This window comes from Podarcis gaigeae (genome assembly GCF_964106915.1).
Source record: "Podarcis gaigeae genome assembly, chromosome: 5".
In the NCBI taxonomy this organism is placed as follows: Eukaryota; Metazoa; Chordata; class Lepidosauria; order Squamata; family Lacertidae; genus Podarcis; species Podarcis gaigeae.
In genome coordinates this window covers 33,570,793-33,590,084 of record NC_139681.1, presented here as the reverse complement: position 1 = coordinate 33,590,084, position 19,292 = coordinate 33,570,793, and the positions used below count along the sequence as shown (strand labels likewise).

At 41.2% G+C, this 19,292-nt stretch overlaps 1 protein-coding gene across 5 annotated transcripts; it reads right to left on the bottom strand.

Moving 5' to 3' along the window:
* Nucleotides 1-296: 296 nt before the first annotated feature.
* FAM149B1 (family with sequence similarity 149 member B1) lies at nucleotides 297-19,279 on the bottom strand. 5 transcript variants are annotated; one of them, XM_083740697.1, is made up of 16 exons: nucleotides 19,111-19,279; nucleotides 17,325-17,420; nucleotides 16,259-16,391; nucleotides 14,760-14,902; nucleotides 14,164-14,283; nucleotides 12,681-12,851; nucleotides 11,102-11,289; nucleotides 10,548-10,681; nucleotides 9,983-10,036; nucleotides 8,502-8,614; nucleotides 7,569-7,793; nucleotides 4,533-4,650; nucleotides 3,918-4,043; nucleotides 2,824-2,905; nucleotides 2,586-2,720; nucleotides 297-1,309 (listed from the first exon to the last, which is right to left on the bottom strand). In XM_083740697.1, exons 1-16 carry the CDS (start codon nucleotides 19,158-19,160, stop codon nucleotides 1,239-1,241), a joined length of 1,959 nt encoding a protein of 652 aa, XP_083596823.1. In that variant the 5' UTR covers nucleotides 19,161-19,279; the 3' UTR covers nucleotides 297-1,238. The 5 variants fall into 5 exon arrangements, with proteins under 5 accessions (XP_083596823.1, XP_083596824.1, XP_083596825.1 ...); XM_083740698.1 differs by having other exon boundaries at nucleotides 297-1,306; XM_083740699.1 differs by lacking the exon at nucleotides 9,983-10,036.
* Nucleotides 19,280-19,292: the final 13 nt, after the last annotated feature.

Sequence of the window (19,292 nt, the reverse complement as noted above, 5' to 3'; positions counted from 1 at the left end):
GAATATTTCCCACACTTTAAAAACAAGAGGACAATATTGATGCAATGAGTGAAAAAACAGTGCGTGCTAAGGGTATGAAAGGTCTTGCCAACGGTGTGCCACTTATGCCTATAACTATGAACATACATACAAACTTGTCAGAGCCAGAAGCTATAGTGATAGAATTGGACTAATGATGGAAGATCCAAGTTAAAATCCCTGCTGTGCCATGAAGCTTGCTTGGGTCAGTTACTCTTGACTGCACCATTCTCAAAGCCAAGATCTACCCATTGTGATTTAATAACAATTCAAATGCATTTTAGAAAATATTTTTTTATTTGTATATAAAAGTTATTCCATATTACAATTTAATAAGAATCTGTTCCCACCAGTTTTTTACAACTTTCACATGGTATCTAGAATATAATGCAAAGCTATCTTTAATTTACATAACTTCATACAATTGTCATCTGGCACTTACTTTGTCTAGTAAGACCTAGAACTATTTTTTTATGTTACATGAAAATTACAGCAGACATTAAATGCAACATTCAATGTAGGCAATGCTTTTTCTAAATATTTCCATCTTAACAAAGTGTTCTCTCCCCAATGAGAGAACATTAAAACTGAACCTTCCTGCTGTACATAATGTGTGTACCAAACATCTTGCTTCATTTTAAACAAGGGAAAGTAAGTACTGAAAGTATAGATGGTAGTACACAAAACTGTTGCACTCCCAAGTTTTAATCTTGGCCACCTTTCGGACATCATCACCTGCAGCTTTTTCTAAGTTTGCAAACAACTGGCACTCAGAACATTTTATACAGTTAAGACAAAATACTGGACGTGTGCCCAAGCACACTTATTTAATTTTACTAAATATATTGCCATCAAGTGCCAATAACTGGCAAGTCAATTGGTGTTACAACATTATCACCGCTAGAGGAATCCAATTCTTTAGGCAGACATTCTTTGTAATAGATAGTATTAACAATAATACTAGAGGTTAGCAGATTTCCTGAACACATGCTTTCAGCACCCAACAGAATACCATAGCCGATTTACAGGAACAAAAATAAGAGAGAACATTGTAGTCTTTGGCATTTGTTTTAAGTCAATACAAAAATAAGACGTTTTGTAAAGAAAGTTTTAAGACTTCTTCTGTAAACAGGTTTGATATTGCTACAGTTGAATACTGATTGTAAAAGCTTCTACAGTCATTCCCTCATCTTGGAAATAGATGGTTTATTGCCACAATGTTATAGTCCCTGTCTGCTTCTCGATCCACCTCGGCTGTGAGTTCTCACAGAGCCATGTAACTGAAGACCTACTGAGCAAAAACCAGATAAAAGCTGTGAAAGCAACTGTACTAAAAGCAAACTTCATGCATGCAGTAATGGGCTGTATCCAGCAGTGCAGCTTTGCTAGTGCAGGGGACTTCAAATGCAGAACAGAGCTTCCTCTTCTGTCCCCTCCAGCTCCCCATGCACACTCAAAATCAGTTCCAGAGGGTTGGGAGACCCTCTAGGGGAGATTTTTGGGAGCATGCTGGGGTAGGAGAGGAAACCTAAGTCCCACTGTAGAAGTGGCACCCTGCTGGCACATCACTGGATAAAACCCAAAATTATGCCCACAAGTGTTCATGCCACAATAAACCTGTCAATGATTCAGAACAGCACATGCTTTTGTGGTGTGATCCTCTCGTGCCAGTGTACATCATAATGTATATGAGGCGCTGAATGACACGTACGTTTCCAAACAAATTTTGACTGGGATGCATTCTAAGATGCCCCAGGCATGTGAAAAGACTGTACCATTTGAGTTTGCTCTCAGGCCCACTTTATACAAGGGTATAGTTGCTTTTCAGGAGTTCTCATGTAGCTTCCTTTACAACTTTGTGATGAGAGGGACCAATGACAGTAATTACATCCTTCAGCAGTACAGAGAGCCTGGCACAGGAAATAGCCACATCATCAGTCCATTCCACATAATCACAACATTACCCAAAAGGCATCAAAGTCACCAAGAGAACAGCAACCCCCCTGCTCCTGCAATGGAGGTACTAGACCTCAATTGGAAAAGGAAATTAACAGTGCTCTGCCCTAAATTTGGTTCATATTGCTGGATTAAAAGACTGAGCAAGACTTCTGTGTCTCTAAAACAGCAAGCACAGCTCCTTCACACTGGGTGTGATCGAAGAAGCTTCATCTTCTTTCCATACAAGTATTTGAAAAGACATGGCAGCCCTATATCAATTTCAGTCTCAATTCAAAGCTACCGCTATCAATCTAAAAGGCACTGTCTATTAATATACATTTGGAATATGAAATTCACATTTGTAGGGCTGAAGAAGTGTGAACTTGGAAGACTTCCGTGGCTGTCATGTATGAGGGCGTGTGCCATGGGTACTCGGTTAGACTGAAAGAATAAACACAGCTGGAACCCTGCTTTGTATGCTCAACAGTAGAAACGACAGGAATATAACCTAAATATGCTATTCTAGGTTCAAAATTACACGTTTAACAAAATGGCCAACAACTTCAAAGAGAATGCTAAGTATTTTATGATTTGCAACCAAATAAAGGGCATCGGTTGCCTCTTCTTACCCAGCGGAGGTTGGTCTTCTTTGTCCTCCTCGTCCTCATTCAGAAAATTACCAAGAGCCTGGTGGTGGAAGGAATTAATATAGGAAGAGCTGGATATCCCTAAACTGACTCCCATCACGCCAACATTTATAGCATCTGTAACGTAATACGAGATTTCAATCTTAGGCTGTGGCATATTATTAATATAGTTAGTGTACCAAAGCCATTTTAAGCAATACATGCTCCACTTTGCACGTACCTGTGCCAGCAGATCCTTTACTATTTCGTGGTTGATTAGCATAATCAATAACAGTGCAAGAGCGACGATATTGCGAGTCTGGCTAAAAGCGCAAAAAAAAAAAGTTAAAGAATCATAGAGTTGGAAGGGAGCCTGATGATCAATTAGTCCAACCTCTACAATGCAGGAATCCTGCCCCCAGCTGGTCCAGGGTGGACTTGAACCACCACCAACCAGGCACACTGACCCATTGCGCCACTAGAGGTACCATATTTTGGATCAGGCTATTGCAAATTCAAAATACTCAAAGCTCACAATCCTTCCCCATGTCTGGTTCTCCTGTAGCTCTGCTTCTTCCCTACCCCAAAGCCGAGCAGCACTCCAGGGCATTATGGGGAACAGGCTGTACTCTTTCCACATTCCCATCTACTCTTCCTTCTCTGCACTATAAAGTTTCTCGAGATCTCAAGTAATTTAAGCATGGAGAGAGAAGGTGTAATGTCCTGGTATGTTGCTGCTTCCACATACTGAGAGGCAGAGAGTAATCATTGTGTAAAGCTACTTTTATGAATCTGAAAGCCACTCTGAAGGCTCTCATATCTATTCTCAGAGGGAAGTCAATCACACACAGTCACACACACACACACACACACACACACACACACACACACACACACACACTTGTTTCTCTTTCCTTCTCTCCCATTGTCCTGAAACTAAGCCAAGATATACGGAACTGAAGCGATTCCATTTTCTACCTCTGCCGACCTGCCCATGTTTCCATTCCTTGCTTCCTCTTGCTTCCCTCTGCCTATTTTAGATGGGAAGCCCTTGTCGTAGATCTTTGTCAAGTTACATGTACGCAGATGGTGTTATATAAATTAATTAATATACGTGTGGGAGCCACACAACCTGGGACAATTAGAAGGGATCTGTACAGATCCTAATTCATTTGCTTAAAATCTACCATTGAGTGCCGAAGGATTTTGTACCTACACTTAAAATAACAGGGAAACCTGCAAAGATAGACCTATGGATTTTGATACTGGCCACGGATAATGGCAAGAGGAATATCTACTCTTTCCAGGTTTGAATGTAATTTGAACACACCTTACCCAAAATGCATGCGATGTGTTGGGCCTGGAGAAACTATCAGGTAATAAAAATCTCTCATGCACTGGTTGATGGTTAATTTCATCTGCTATTGCACTGCGAGCCCGGCTAGCATTCCCTCGAGATTTCTGCATGGTGAAGAGAAAAAAGCCATGGGTTTTAGATACAAATTTACACTAAAAGAAATGCAAAAGCTTGGAAATACTGGTATCACACCCTCTGCATTAAGGCAGTAACAGACAGTGGTGCAGTTGATTAATCTGATGAGTAACAGAGAGAGACGGACCTTTTCACTCTCCTGGTAAACACACTGCATGTAAGCATTCTGCTTCAAGGTTGATAGTCTCAAGAAGTAAAAACAGATTACTCACAACCCAGAAATTAGATATAACTACTTAAGAATTAATATTTGCTTTGAGGGTGGGTGTGGGTTTTAGTTTTAAAAAATGCACAACAATTATTTTTATAATATTCTCTTGTAAATCATAAACATTCATTCAAACAAAACAAAACAAAAACCGATTCTTACTATCTTACAGTAAGGACCACAAGGCGAGGCTTGAAGAATCCCCTGTCATTCTAAGACCAGAATTGTTTCAGCAGAAGAGGTCGCTTACCATTTGCTTTTGAGATCCCAAATGATCTGCTATATCTACAGTACTAATTGGAGGAAGGAGGTTATTTCTGCTCAGTGGCATTGGGGAAGGTGATGACAGTTGCTCATTTGCAGTGGACCTGGAAAAGACCAATGACAATTACTAAAAACGACATTTGCACTGGAAATTACAAGACTGATGTGAATTCAAGGTAAATAGCAAAAAGAAGTGTCCATGCAAGTTGATGAAAAATACTGGGTTTCAGTGTGGAGAGTCGATGAGATTGTGGCTTAAATGGTGAGCTCCATGTGGGAGAAACTCCAGCAGAGATGAGAAATGGAGGAATCGGCATGCATTTTGTAGACATTTCTCTCCAATACTGAACCAACACCAGTGAGGAATACAAAATGATTGCAGCTATTTCAAGCTTCAACACTTTTCCTAGTTTAAGGCTAAAGGAGGAAAATAACTGTCTTCCACAGTTAACCTGGCACCCTTCAAAGCTGATTTATTTAAATTATTTCACTGCAATTAACAGCAACACAACTTGAGGACTGCTTTCAGTCTATAAAATGCCTTCCTTATTGAGTCCTTTCAAAACACTGCTTCTCTTTTACCTCTAAAAATCAATGGCCAACGTGACCTAACTGACGGATTTGCCTCAAGCTTAACGTGTATCTGCAATGATAGCTTAATAAGTCTTATCAAAGGCCTAGACTTCAGGAATGGATTGAGGCAAAATACTCGCTTGCCATCCATTATTCAATCACGAGAGAAGAGAGTGATATGTGTGAGCTGAAATACAAGAAACATACCAATGGAACAAGGCAAGCTGTTACTAGCATCTGAAGCAGATATAGCCACACAGTGAAGCTAAGTGTCTGACATAATATGCTTCTTGATATATGACTGAAATGGATGAGACAAGTTGTGTTAAACTCAACTCAAGTAAGACAGATGCTTGAGGGCAAAGGGAAGCTTTTTGCAGATTCTGCATCAAATTCTTTAGTTGTCAGCACCTGTCCATTGATTGTGTAGGTGGTGCACACTTTGGGACCAATCCATCTTGTGTCCAAGTTTCAACTGTGGTCACATTTACTTCTTCTAGGTATACACCTTGGTTACCTTGAGGGATGAATACTGCAGGGCTCTCTACCTGGGGCTGTAGAATGGAAAATACAGAGTAGCTGCAACTGGTCCAAGCTCAAGTAGCCAATCTCTTTCAGCACCGCTATACTGCCTCTCAATTTTATACTGGACTCAAAGGAAATCCTTGTTCTGCCTATAACTTGGCCCTCTCACTGCTCAGCAAGCACCCCTCCGTGGCAGAGCTTCTGTAATATTTTTCCATTATATTTATGAGCCACTCTGTAACAATGTTCTTTGAGCAATGAACAAATAAAACAGCTTCACAAAATCAAAGAACACGACGTAACAAAGACTAAAAGCCAACAGCCAAGGGAGCATGATGCAACTCTAAACTTATCTGCTACCATAAAAGGGGGCGAGGGGAAATTTCCCGAAGAGACAAAACTCTAAACTTCCAAGTAAACAACAAGAACAGAAGGACTGCGGAGAGAGAATCAAATATGTGTTTACAAAGAACTGAAACTATTGCAGATTCTGTTCTTAATGGTATAATAGTGCTAGTCCTCATTCAGCACTAATGGCATAGTGTGGCCATCCACATGCAGTGCATGCAGGATAAACTCACTCTGGAGGTGGAAGTGCTGTTCCTGGGCTCCTTTGGGAGGAAGGCTGGGATATATAAATTTAATAAATAAAGGTTCCTCTGCGGCTTTTGAAAAATGTACCATGCCCCAGAGGAACAGAGCCTCCACAAACCTTTGTGTTTTTAAAGAAGAATACATTTTAAAGGCTTATGTAAAGTAGAGGATCTGCTCAACAGAGTTACCCTTCTTGTCTTTATTTTAAAGGGTTTCATAAACAGTCCTGCTCTTGAGCAGTACAATGGTGAAATGCTTTACCTCAAAAATAGCAGATCATAAAATAGCCCAGATGTGAAGAACTGGATGGGAAGGGGAATTGTGTTGCCCAGCACTAAATATATAATGGGCACTATCTTTCAGATGGCTATAATAAGCAGCCACATTTTATGTAGTACAGTGGTACCTTGGTTCCCGAACAGCTTAGTTGTCCAATAAATGGGCTCCTGAACTCCGCAAACCCAGAAGTAAATGTTTTTCTTTTTGAATGTTTTGCAGAAGCTGAAGATCCAACAGGAGGCTTCCAATTGAGTGCAGGAAGCTCCTGCAGACAATCGGAAGCAGCGCCTTGGTTTTTGAATGATGTCAGGAGTCAAATGGACTCCAGGAACGGATTAAGTTCAAGAACCAAGGTACCACTGTACTCTATTGCTGGAGAAAGTCTGCATTTTCCTTGCAACAGTCTATCGTGACTTGGGTGATAAGGAAATGGTGATTCCCTGCAAAAGAGGTATAAGCTGGAGAAGCGGATGTTTTGATTCTCTAGATCATCAAATAATAAAAAGGTAAAGGTAAAGGACCCCTGACAGTTAAGACCAGTCGCAAATGACTCTGGGGTTGCGGCGCTCATCTCGCTTTACTGGCCGAGGGAGCCGATGTTTGTCTGCATTTAGTTTTTCCAGGTCATGTGGCCAGCATGACTAAGCTGCTTCTGGTGAAACCAGAGCAGCGCACGGAAACGCCCTTTACATTCCCGCCGACACTTTCAAACTGCTAGGTTGGCAGGAGCTGGGACCGAACGGGAGCTCACCCCGTTGTGGGGATTCGAACCGCCAACCTTCCGATTGGCAAGCCCAAGGCTCAGTGGTTTTTTACACCACAGCGCCATCTGCATCCCAACATCAAATAATAACTGCATAAATAAAGTGATAACCAGGAAAGGCTTCAGCTCATACATGAAATCTTACAAAAGAACAGCTTCCTTTTGCAAAACAGAACAGATTAGATAACAAATATTACTTATCCAACTGCCTGTCTCACCCACATCTGATCCTGTCATGCTGAACATTTCAAAAGGCAGAGATTAAGCCAGAAGTAAGTATCAACCTACAGCCGTGTTCCCCTGATGACATCCTCCATGGGTCTCGGTGTCCCTGAGCGAGAATGGCTCGTGTTGATGGGGTGCAGAGTACGTGGCGGAGGGTTGCGCCTTCTAGCAGACTGTGCAGAATAGGACAGAGAAGATGTACTGAGCTCAAGTGGGCGATTTGGCCGAGCTCTGGTTGACAGGATAGAAGTGGAGCCTGGCCTCATAAGCAATCTGTCATCCAAGTCTCTGGCACCAAGTGGGGGAAAGCACAGGAGCAAAATGAAATATTCATAAACTGATTTCGCACCATCCGCATCAATTAACGAGGCACAATACCACTACAAAGGCAGCTACCGCACAGCTATTCTGCTCTATAAAGCCCATGTGTATCCCGGTAAGATGGTCTGAAGGCACATGAGGTCAAAGCTAAGCAGGTTCAGTTCATGCCTGGCTGTGTGAACCACAAGTCCACCACCTTCGGCTCCATGACAGAAGAAAGGCACAGTATAAAATGAGTTTTTAAAAATGTGGAAGGACAACAGATTCCATCCTAGCATTACAACCCTTTCCATTTGCATTTCAGTGAAAAGGGGATGCTAGTCAACACCTATTGTGGTGCAGGAGCCACTAGACTGAGCAAATCCACTAGCATATTAAGTATGAATTTTACATCTTCTGCATGTTGAGAGGTGTAATTGATTTCTACGTGGGGGTTTTGATAGTAACCTGAGCTAGCTTGATCTTTAGCCTAGCTCAGTTTTAGACAAGCCAAAATGGACTAGAGTAGAAGCATTCAATGGTTCCGCCACAGCTGTGGATGCATAGAGCAGGAGGGGGGTGTTTAAAAGTCAATATAAACTTAGCAAAACTTGAATCCCAACACAACTGCTTCCTTATATCTCTAACTCGCAGTGCAGCTTTCATACAGAACAAACAAAAGATGGCTACTCTTACAATATTTTATCCATCAGAGGCAAGTTCCTTTGCTGTAAGGGGATCCCATGAATAACCATCAAACCATTCAAATTACGTTGTGGACCACCGCTCGTTCCTTGGGAGAGATTTGCCTGCAGGTTACAAGAAATTAAATTTGCCCTCAGCATTAAATGAAAGATACGCATTTCTTAATTTCCAATCTCGGCTCTTACTGAAAAAAGGATTGGAAAAGAGTAAATGTCAATGGACTCAAGAAAAGCAGTGCATGCCCTCAATTTGTTCATAACTAACACGTAACAAGGCATGAATGGTCTTATAAGCAGTTCTTATATCTTTTTAAATTACACACTGTTTATTATATAACATGGCTTCGTAACCAAGGTAATTAAATTATTTAAGCTTAGCATAAATTAATCTGGACAAAATACTTTCAGCAGAGAAAAAATGTTTAGGTCACACGAATAAGCAAACATATGACAACATGGTTAGATTTCTACTTTGTGTATATGCTACCAACTAACTACTCAGTCCTCGTACATCTGCATGACTGCATGATAGATTGATTTCAGTGGCCCTTGTTACCAGCTACATGTGTACGACTGCTGAAATTCTCATTGTTGACAAAGCATGCATTATCTTGAGGTAAATCTTAGGAAACAGGGAGAGGGGGCACTTGCTGTTCTCAACTGCTGAACTGGTCCCTGCTGCAATTATTGGTAGCCACATCCTGACCCAGTGGCAGAGAAATCAAACTTGAGCATCAGTAAGTCAGCTGGGCTTACAACTGTGTTTCACAACCACCTCTCTTATCAGGTTAGGAGAAAGGGCATGGTCCCTCATTCCACCACCCCCCCCTTCTTTGTGGCAGGCCTCCCCCAACCTTGTAAGCATTTTCTCACCTAAAGTATATCTGGTTACAGCAGCTTCTGTACTGAAAAGACATGGATGTCTGTCATAGCCTGCTGCAGCCTTCCCTCACTTATCACTTCCAGTGCAATATAATACCACTCTAGAGTTAGCTGACCTTTAGGAGTAGGTTTTTGAAAGGTCAAAAGGGGGACTAGGAAAAGTCCTACTTAGTACTAGGGTGCCAAATCTATAATCCTAAAAAAATGTAAGCACAAATCTCGTTGGCGTTTGTTACTGAATTTTTTCAGGATCAGCCTAAACTTGCTGAGATGGAATATTATTAATGTATGACTAAACTAAATTGATTAATACACTAGTGAATGAGGTTCTCCCTTCCCCAGACACTGCATCATATGTCTCATTGCCTCCTAAATAACAAAGGAATCCAAGAAACGGTGTAACCCAAAGCTGTCTAATTTGGAAGTAAAGTTCTGCTGAAATTAATGTACAATACTTCTGTGGTAATGAATTTTGACTCAAAATAGTTCTGCATCATCTGAGAAAACGCAAAATCATCATCATCATCATCCACCCGCCATATTACACTGACAGGAGAAAGAAAAGAGCTATACCCCCTGCATCATACATACTTCCGGTGTTTTTCTCTTCTTTTTGCTTTTGCGGCCACATCGGTGTTTTGAGTACTATGCATACAATAAGGTATACATGAGGAAGACAGAGGATTATACAGGGAAGTGAAAGGGGGAAAATAAAAAAGGAAAGAAACCGAGTTAAAATGGATCAAACACTAGTTAAACCTTGGGTTCTTATCTTTATTATGGAGAGTATGCAGAGCAAGAACTAGTACACATTTAAAAAAAAACAAAGGTAATTAACAGAGATGCTTTATACATCCAAGCAGCAAAATAAGAGTGCTCTCTGTTGCCCACTAAGCTGGGTAATGATTGAGTTGGTATCTCCCATACCAGTCCTCTAACTCTGTATACCTCTTATTTCATCAAAGCGCAAAGAAGGAAAATGTTTTCAAAGTAAGGTAGATAGAATTTTAAGAGTTGTGACAGTATGTGATAAAGTGAAAGTTTTGCAAGGACAGATATAGTCAAGCCATTGCAATGTCTAATTTTCAGGCAAGTTAACATGACAAATTTCCTTGCCTAGACACCATCTCAACCTGATGTGTCTTCTTAAACTTACCTGATTTGAAGGGATGGAGGGCATCTTAGTTTGCGGCATTCGAGGTAATAACAGTGGCAAAGGCTCAAACTGCATAAAAGGACTTCCTGAATCTGTCCGGTTTGTTTCAACAGTTATGACATTCTTCTCATCGTCTACCAGAAATAGGACAAACACAAATCAGAATGCACTGTTCACTTTGGATTCTTATAAAGCAAAATTTTAATAAAGGTGGCTTTTATCTCCTTGAAAAGTATATAAATGGGCTTCAGACTCTTGATTTTAATCAGAGACATTTAAAAGAGCTAGAATACATGGAGTTCCATGCATGTCAGTGGACCAAAATATCTGGTCATTAAAATCCACACAGGATAAGACTTCCCAATGCAATTTATAGCAAACTGCGAGAGTCTTAGACTATGACTCACTGGACTGAAACTGTTTCTAGGCATAAGGAGTATTTCGGGGGGGGGGCAATATAGCTTGCTAAGTACCGGTATTTAACACTACATTTTGAAGTGGGCGGGGAAAACTTTGGAGAATGTTATCCCCTGCATTTTAGCCTTGAAACTTACCTGAGACTGACCCTTCCCAGTGTCTACAGATTAATTGCTCCATATGGCCCAAGACTTCACTCCAGACATCATCAAACACATAGGAAAGGACAGCATCTCTCATGCAGTAGGATGGCGAGATAGGAGGGAAACCTAATTTCCGTCTGTCAGGTGAAAGACCCATTTTCCAATCATGCAACTCTTCTTCCCTTTGAATGAAACAAGATAATGTTACAGTTCAGTTTTAATTTTATTTAATCAAAGCCAGAAGTGACTTTGTGCCTACCTGACAAATTTAGAGCTGATGGGTGGAATTCAATGCTGAACTCTTCTAATTGTTCTGTCTGAGCAATCCCTGCAGCTTACCAGATGGAATGAGCCCCCCTCTCCCGCCACTGCTCTGGGGGGATTTTCCAATGCCCCTAAGAGGTGGGGAGAGGAAACCCTGTTGTGAAAGTCCTTGCACAGGGCTTCTCCTGACAGAGATGGTTAGGTGACTCCTGCCCTTAAGAGTGGTAGTCAACGAAGTTTTACTCAGAGCAGACCCACTGAAATTAATGGTCTTAACTTAATCATGCTCATTCATTTCAATGGTTTAATTTATAAACCAATAATTATTTTTTGTACATATCCAAATGTATTAAGCTGCTTTAAATTAAATTTTGTACAAGTTGCTTTAAGTTGCCTCATTTTAAAATATTCCACCTTATGTGTTTTCTGCAACTTCTGTAAGCTTTCGTATTACCATGTCATAATACCATTAAGCTTTGTCCACTAATAAACCAAGTCATTTGTTTCAGTTATAATCCTGAGTCTGTGGCTTTCCCTGGTTAAGATATACTCCCCGTTGCAATGGGTTCCTGCTGAGCAATTGAAAACTTTGAGGGATTCAATGACTAGCCAGGATTTGGCACAGGACTCAGTGGCCATGACTGGATCACAGAATTAACACTCCCTACCTCCATTCCAAAGACAAACGATCAAGACAGCTAGAATGATATACTACAATAAAGATGAATAACTGTTCTAGAAGGCAGCATTCACTAAATGATGATCATATCCCCAGTCAGTCCAGTGGGTGAAAAACTCTCTGCACATATATTTTTTTGGAACTTTGTGAATCATAAATAGCAAGCAGTACATTTCCACTAGTTATGCTAGTAAAAAGGCATTGGATCTACCATGTTAATAGACCTTTTATTCAAATGAGACATAAATAAAATGTGCAGCTTGAGTTCAGGTCCTTTGGCTCACAAGTTTCCAGTGTGTTCTCTGCCATTCAGCAACTTGCCCACCTAGACCTATACGCACTGCATGATAATCAGCATTAAGAACAACATCATGATGCTGGGGAGGAATAAAGCTGCAATTTTAAACTCAACAGCTATTTAGTGAGAAAATCACCAAATCTATAGGGTGGCGCCACCAACAAGGATTTACAAAGCTATTATGAGCACTTCAGTAGAAGAACAACAACAAAAATCACTGTGTAATTTATTATTTTCTACTGTTAGGAACAAATTACATTTTAGCAATTAATTCCAAGTCACTAGCAGCAAATATCAGTGCAGACTAGGTTAAACAAATATTCAATACCTACACATCTCTGCGATCAAATGCTAAATATTCCTCCATTACACCTTCAGAAACAATCACTCCACCGTCTCCTTCTTCACTCTCCGATAAACACAATTCAGGTGGTTTTGAAATGTTGTCTTCTTTACATATAGGAGTAACAGAAACAGGAACCTTTTTGCCCAAAATACTAAACCTGAAAAAAATGGCAGTAAACAAGAAGGATCACTTTATATCTCAATGGTATAGTTATGGTACTGGTGACAAGGGCAGATTTTCCATCTCACCCATGGAGGCTCTTAAGCTCTCCCAACAGCAGTGGACAGATATCAAATCCCAACCATAAAATGAAAGCTGAAAAAAATTATTCAGTTTTAATAATAATGATGTTAGGCTTTTGAGTTGACTTCTTTCATTTTAGACAACAAACCCCCCAAAAAGACCTAATTATCCTGAATGCAATTATACCCTCTCTCTTGTTTTTAAGCACTAAGAGTAAAGAAATAATCTCAGAAACATTTTTCTTAAATATTCCAGAAAGTAGTTGTGGAGAAATTAGCTTATGAGCCCTCTGACATTGTAGAAGATAGTACAACCAACAGTAGAATGCTAAGATTGTTTAGAGATTCATTTAATTCCTTTATTATACTTGGTATGTGATCACCTTCTGACATGGGATCAACTACCATCCTACCAATACCGTACAAGCTATCCTTACTATAAAGTCCCCCCCTCCCCTTTGAAATGACGAATCCTATATGATATCATAAATGGTTACTGAAGCTCACCAAGTTTCAGAAACAGTTTGCCATATGGCATGGAGGGCAGATGTCTAAGGAAACAATAGTAAAGTCTCCATTTGCTCAATTCTTTGAATCCTAGCAAATAACACCAGTGTTTGCTAGGCATGTGGACAATATCTGAAATACATTAATGTTGCTTGCAATATATTACTGATGCAATAGCTACTTTCAAAAATCATGGTTTGTTCTGAACGCCAAATACATTTCATAAACAAAATAGTTACAAAGAAGACTAATTTCTTCTTCCAATGAAAATAAGGTGGTTATAGTGATGCTATTTTTTAAAAGTCATTTTATGCTTCATCTGAGAGCAGCTCACAGTCCAATCCCATGTATGTATATAAGTGTAAAGGTATCTAAGGTAAAGTGTATATAAGACTGCAGTCCTAAAGTGCATCCCATGGTCCTGCAGGGGCGGGGCGAGGGGAAAGCATTCAAAGTGCGATAGGATTTAGCAGGTTTGCCTCTCCACAGAAGCTCCATGTGTGGGGCATGAGGTCTACCCACTGAGGCCTCCTTGATGCAAAATGTGGGGTGGGGAGCTTTTAAAAAAAAAATCCCAAAAGGGGAAAGCTCAGTGGGGCTTTGTACTTGGCAGTTCATCCACCACAAACATTCCCCTCACCTTGCCCCAGTAGGTTTGCTCTGCCAATCATTCATTGATAATGGAACCCTTCTGCAGAATTAGAGATCACTGATACTTACTCACTCGGATCTTTCTCTAGTGATGGGGTCATATCTGATGAACCTAAAGTGCTGCAAGTTGAACTCGAGTACCAGCCGTAACCTTCGTCTGTGGGAATCACTACTTGTTTTCCTACAATCCTGATATTAAATAGAGAATTATTTTTAAAAATTACAAATGGCTTTGGAGAAACTGGCAAAGTATGCCTAATCCACAAAATAAGACCTAAAGCATTCAGGAGGTATACAAAACCTACAACTCAAGGAAGGAATTTACTTGTAAGGGAAGGAAGGTGTAAGCAACAACTACTCTTTAAGAGCACTTATTTTGCAACATCAAGATAAAATTATCATCTCCTGCAACATTACGTTAGTATGTTCCAACAAAGCACTTCTTACAGTTGAGTCATTCAGCATCAAAGAAGAGATTTGGAAAGTAACAGCAGAATCAGCCACTGTGTTGGTCCATAATGATTCACTCAGGAACAAGAGCAGAGAGGGCGGCACATTTAGAACGAAAACTGAACCTCTACAGCAGTCGTGAAGAAGCTGAAAAATACAGCTTTATGCTGTTTTCTAGTACTGTGAAATGCATCACTAACACATCATGAAAATACCTGAGATGGGGAAAGCTTGACATCCATTGTTGGCACTCCTCCTCTAGGCCTTCAACATACATGCTTGTTTTTTGTTCATACAAGAGCTCATCAATATATCTGAATATCTGTTGTACTTGCCGCGTCGCAGCTTTATCAAATTCCTGAACAAAAATCAGGGAAGAAATAAAAATGGGAAACAAAATTACACCTTTGGGGGATTATGTGGACCAGCTAGCTGGTTTCACAATTTAGCAGGATACTCAGGACTTTCTTCATAAAGCAAATATACAGTGGTGCCCCGCAAGACGAATGCCTCGCAAGACGGAAAACCTGCAAGACGAAAGGGTTTTCCGTTTGCGAGTTGCTTCGCAAGACGAATTTCTTCTTGCGAAGCAAGCCCATAGGGAAATCTCCGGGGACCTCTTTTAAATGCTGGCGGTGGGGAGCAAAGCCTTTCCCCCCCTCCGGCCTTCAGAAGAGGTCCAGGAAGGCCGGCGGGGGCCGAAAGGCTTTGCTCCCCACCGCCAGCATTTTAAAAGCAGTCCAGGATAGCAGGGAAGCGCTTCCCGCTATCCCGGACGGCTTTTGAAGGCAGGCGGGGGGGAGCAAAGACTTTTGCCCCCCGCCCGCCTTCAGAAGAGGTCCTGGACCTCTTCTGAAGGCTGGCGGGGGGCAAAAGTCTTTGTCCCCCCTGCCTGCCTTCCCGGGGGCTTTTAAATCGCCCCGGGACAGCGGAGAAGTCTGACACACTGAATAGGAGCACTCTTTGTTGCAGGGCCCACTAGGAAATAATAAATGAGTAAGCTGAATGAAGAATTGCTAATACAACTCAAAATGTAGCTCAAGGCCAGAAAGGAATGGGACTGCACCAAGTACATTGCTATAGGATGGGACCCAAGTCTTCCAGAATCTTATCAGTACGGCTTAAATTTGAATGTCATTTGTTTCCAAAGTCTATTTAAAGCAGTAATATGTCAGACTTGAGTATTGTCCTAAGTCATGAAATTTTTTACTGACTGATTTGCAAGAAACTTTTTACATTTTAATCGGCAATACAATAACAAAACTAACAAAGATGAAGAGCAGAAGAGGGAGGAATTGGGAAGGATCAGATAAGAGAAGGCATTCTTGAGCCCCAGGTACAATTCAGGTAAAATGATGATTTAAGTATATGAAACAATGTGCCAGATTGCAATTCTAATTTTTGAAGGAAAACCTGCAAATTTTTTTAAGATAAAGACTGTTCTTAAGGATGCTGAACTCTGTACCAACTTCCAAGAATGAATACACACAACTCTATTAGGACTACAATATTTTTGCACCATTCACTGCAAAAAAATCCTGTGCATGAGTGTAACTGAAATATGCCAAAGCTTGTACCGGCCTGCCTACTGACTCATAAGTGTATTTGTTAGGACCAATGTGTGAAATTATGTGAAGGACAGAGATCTAAACTTATCAATAATATTTTTCAAAGGATTATTCTCATTTTAACTGAAGGATTATAATCTACTCACATCATAGCCCCAAGAAAAGACTGAGCTGTCTTCTGTAGAGGTGCCTGTGAAGCTCTGACTAGCTGACCATGAGTTTCCATCATCTACTGAAGTGACAGACTGGTAGTTTGAATCTTTTGTACTTTCAGACTCACTAAAATGTACAGGGGGAGTGGAGAGAGAAGAGAGAAAGGGAATCTTAATATAAGAAAAGTCATATGAGTTAAGCTTTCCAAAGTGAATAGGAAGTATATGAGGAACAGTTTAGATTCTAGTGGGGAAGGTATCTTTCAAGTAATGTAATTCTGCAGCTACACGTTAAAGGTACCATAAAATAGACACACATATGAAGTTCTGCTAATGATAAAATATGTTTTAGTCTAATTTATTACTATTAGATTGAAGAAGGAAGCTAAAGTTACATCACCAAATGAAGTTTGGTAACAATGAAATCAAATTATATTGTAACTAACAATATTATATAAACATCATGAAATAAAGATTGGTAACAATGAAATCACATTATATTGTTTCTAACAATATTATTTAAACATCAATGTATGTGAACAATACTTAAGAACAGTTGTTGTTGTTTTTTGTTATCCTGGAGCCCCAAGTTGCAATTATACAACTAAAAATGAAACATGCATATCAACTAGAAAAGAAAGACTTGTTTTTAAAAGCAGCTATGATCTAGTACAAGAAAATAGGTGCCTCTTCTTAAATGGGGTTTCCATGTATTACCATGTCCCCATTCTAGAGCACTGGAAAAAAGAATGACTTTATTTATTTTCAGTAAAGTTTGACTATCTCTTGCCTTTGGTATCTGATGACACCATGATGCAAATTAAAGCAATAGGTTACGCCTTTCCAAAAGGGCATTGCTGGCTTCATAGGATTAACATTTGACCATGGCCAAACAACAGACCGTCACTATTTGACTGGATGTTTAACAAGTGTCCCAGACCTACTAAAAGTGGAGGGGGAAATAGCCATAGGAATAAAAAATGAAAGCAGTCAACAGAAATGTATTTTCCAACCTCTTCTCACAAACCTCCCCCCATAAATCTTTACACTATCTGGATACCTTGAAATGTCTTCCTGACTTTCAGTAGATGGATAACTGTCATCCAGTGAGTCTGGCAGGGGGTGATGTTCTAAGGAACTTTTTGTAAGTTCTCGGCTAAAAAAAAGGGTGGGGGAAGAAAAGTAAAAATGTGATTAAAGTAAAGGTAAAGGGACCCCTGACCATTAGGTCCAGTCATGACCGACTCTGGGATTGCAGCGCTCATCTTTGTTGGCCAAGAGAGCCAGTGTACAGCTTCCAGGTCATGCGGCCAGCACGACTAAGCCACTTCTGGCGAACCAGAGCAGCGCACGGAAACACTGTTTACCTTCAGTGGAAATAAATTACATCCTCTAATAGTGACTTTAATGTCTTCTTACCAACAAGCAATCAGCATTAAAAATTGTTGGGAACTGTTTCTTATTAACATAAATACAGTGGTACCTCAGGTTACATACGCTTCTGGTTACATATGCATCAGGTTACACACTCTGCTAACCCAGAAATAGTGCTTCAGGTTAAGAACAGAAATCAGGCTCCTGTGGCGCGGCGGCAGCAGTTGGCCCCATTAGCTAACGTGGTGCTTCAGGTTAAGAACAGTTTCAGGTTAAGAACGGACCTCCAGAACAAATTAAGTACTTAACCCGAGGTACCACTGTAATTTAAGTTTTTAAAATATACATCCAAGCCTGTCATACCAGAAGAACGCAAAAGGTTTTCGTATGACATTGATTGGCTCTCTAGCACAAGCTACACTTCTGATTTGAGTGCCACACTTCCATTTTGAGCATTACGCTGACAATTTGAGTGTTACACTGCGGTCTATCCGTTTTTGCTATTTATTTTGCATTTTTGTTTTTGTGGCTTTTGTTTTGTTTTTGTGACTGTGTGGAACCCAGTTCAGCTACTGATTGATTGATTTTGTGACTGCAGTACATTGTTTACTGCTTCCATTTTATGGATCAATGGTCTCGTTAGATAGTAAAATTCATGTTAAATTCCTGTTTTAGGGGTTGTTTTTAAAAGTCTGGAACGGATTAATCAATTCTGCATTACTTTCTATGGGAAAGAGCAACTTGGTTTTGGAATGCTTTGGTTTTGGAACGGACTTCCGGAACAGATTTAGTTTGAGAACCAAGGTACCACTTTAAAGCTGAATTACTGTGTCGTGAAATGATGCCTGTCTCCAAAGCGGAAAGTTTGGGAAGCTCTGCCCTAGGTGGTAGCAGTGGCAAGATTTTATTGATGTCGCTGTTATCTCAGTCTTGGTTTTCAGGGAGGTGGTAAATCAGCTCCTGTGGGTTAGTATGGCAGATTGTTCCTCCACCAATGAAAAAAAAAACAAACACTCTAAGCCAGGCATAGGCAAACTCGGCCCTCCAGATGTTTTGGGACTACAATTCCCATCATCCCTGACCACTGGTCCTGTTAACTAGGGATGATGGGAGTTGTAGTCCCAAAACATCTGGAAGGCCGAGTTTGCCTATGCCTGCTCTAAGCCTAGAAAACAGGCTTCAGGGTGAAAGTTAGGCTGGGACCTTTCTCTCCAGCAAGGCGGCTTTCCACGTGGAGGCGCCTGTTTTGGTGGGCGCGAGGACATCCCGTCAGGGGAGCCTGCTTTCTCCCGAGGCACTCCGGAAAGATACAGCCCGGACCCGCCCCCTCCCTCCCTCCCGAGGCCTCCGTCTCCTCCGGGACGCCCCACCAGGCCGCGCCGGCAGGGTCGCCGCCGGGGAGTCGGAAGGGGTCCCCCGCCCGGACGGAAGGCGCCTCAGGGTCGCGACGCCAGCAAGGAGAGGCCACTCACATCCCCTGGGCGTCGGGGGCCACCGGCTTCCGTGTGTATCGCGAGATCATCCTCCCGCCTCAGCGCTGCATCTCGGTCCCTGTCGGCGCTGCCGGCTGGCCGGCTCGGCCCTCGGCCGCCATGGCGACGCTCCGCCCCGCCTGCCCTTCCGGTCCGCTCTAGGCCAGCGGAAGCATTCTCTC

What these genes read in the sequence shown, in the direction of transcription:
- FAM149B1 (XM_083740697.1), bottom strand. Translation starts at nt 19,160, where the DNA reads ATGATCTCGCGATACACACGGAAGCCGGTGGCCCCCGACGCCCAGGGG. An exon ending in GTCATCAGGGGAACACGGCT is followed by an intron (nt 4,651 to 7,568) that starts GTAGGTTGATAC and finishes GGTCTTTTCCAG; the next exon opens with GTCCACTGCAAATGAGCAAC. An exon ending in AGAAGACCAACCTCCGCTGG is followed by an intron (nt 1,310 to 2,585) that starts GTAAGAAGAGGC and finishes GTTTTTGCTCAG; the next exon opens with TAGGTCTTCAGTTACATGGC.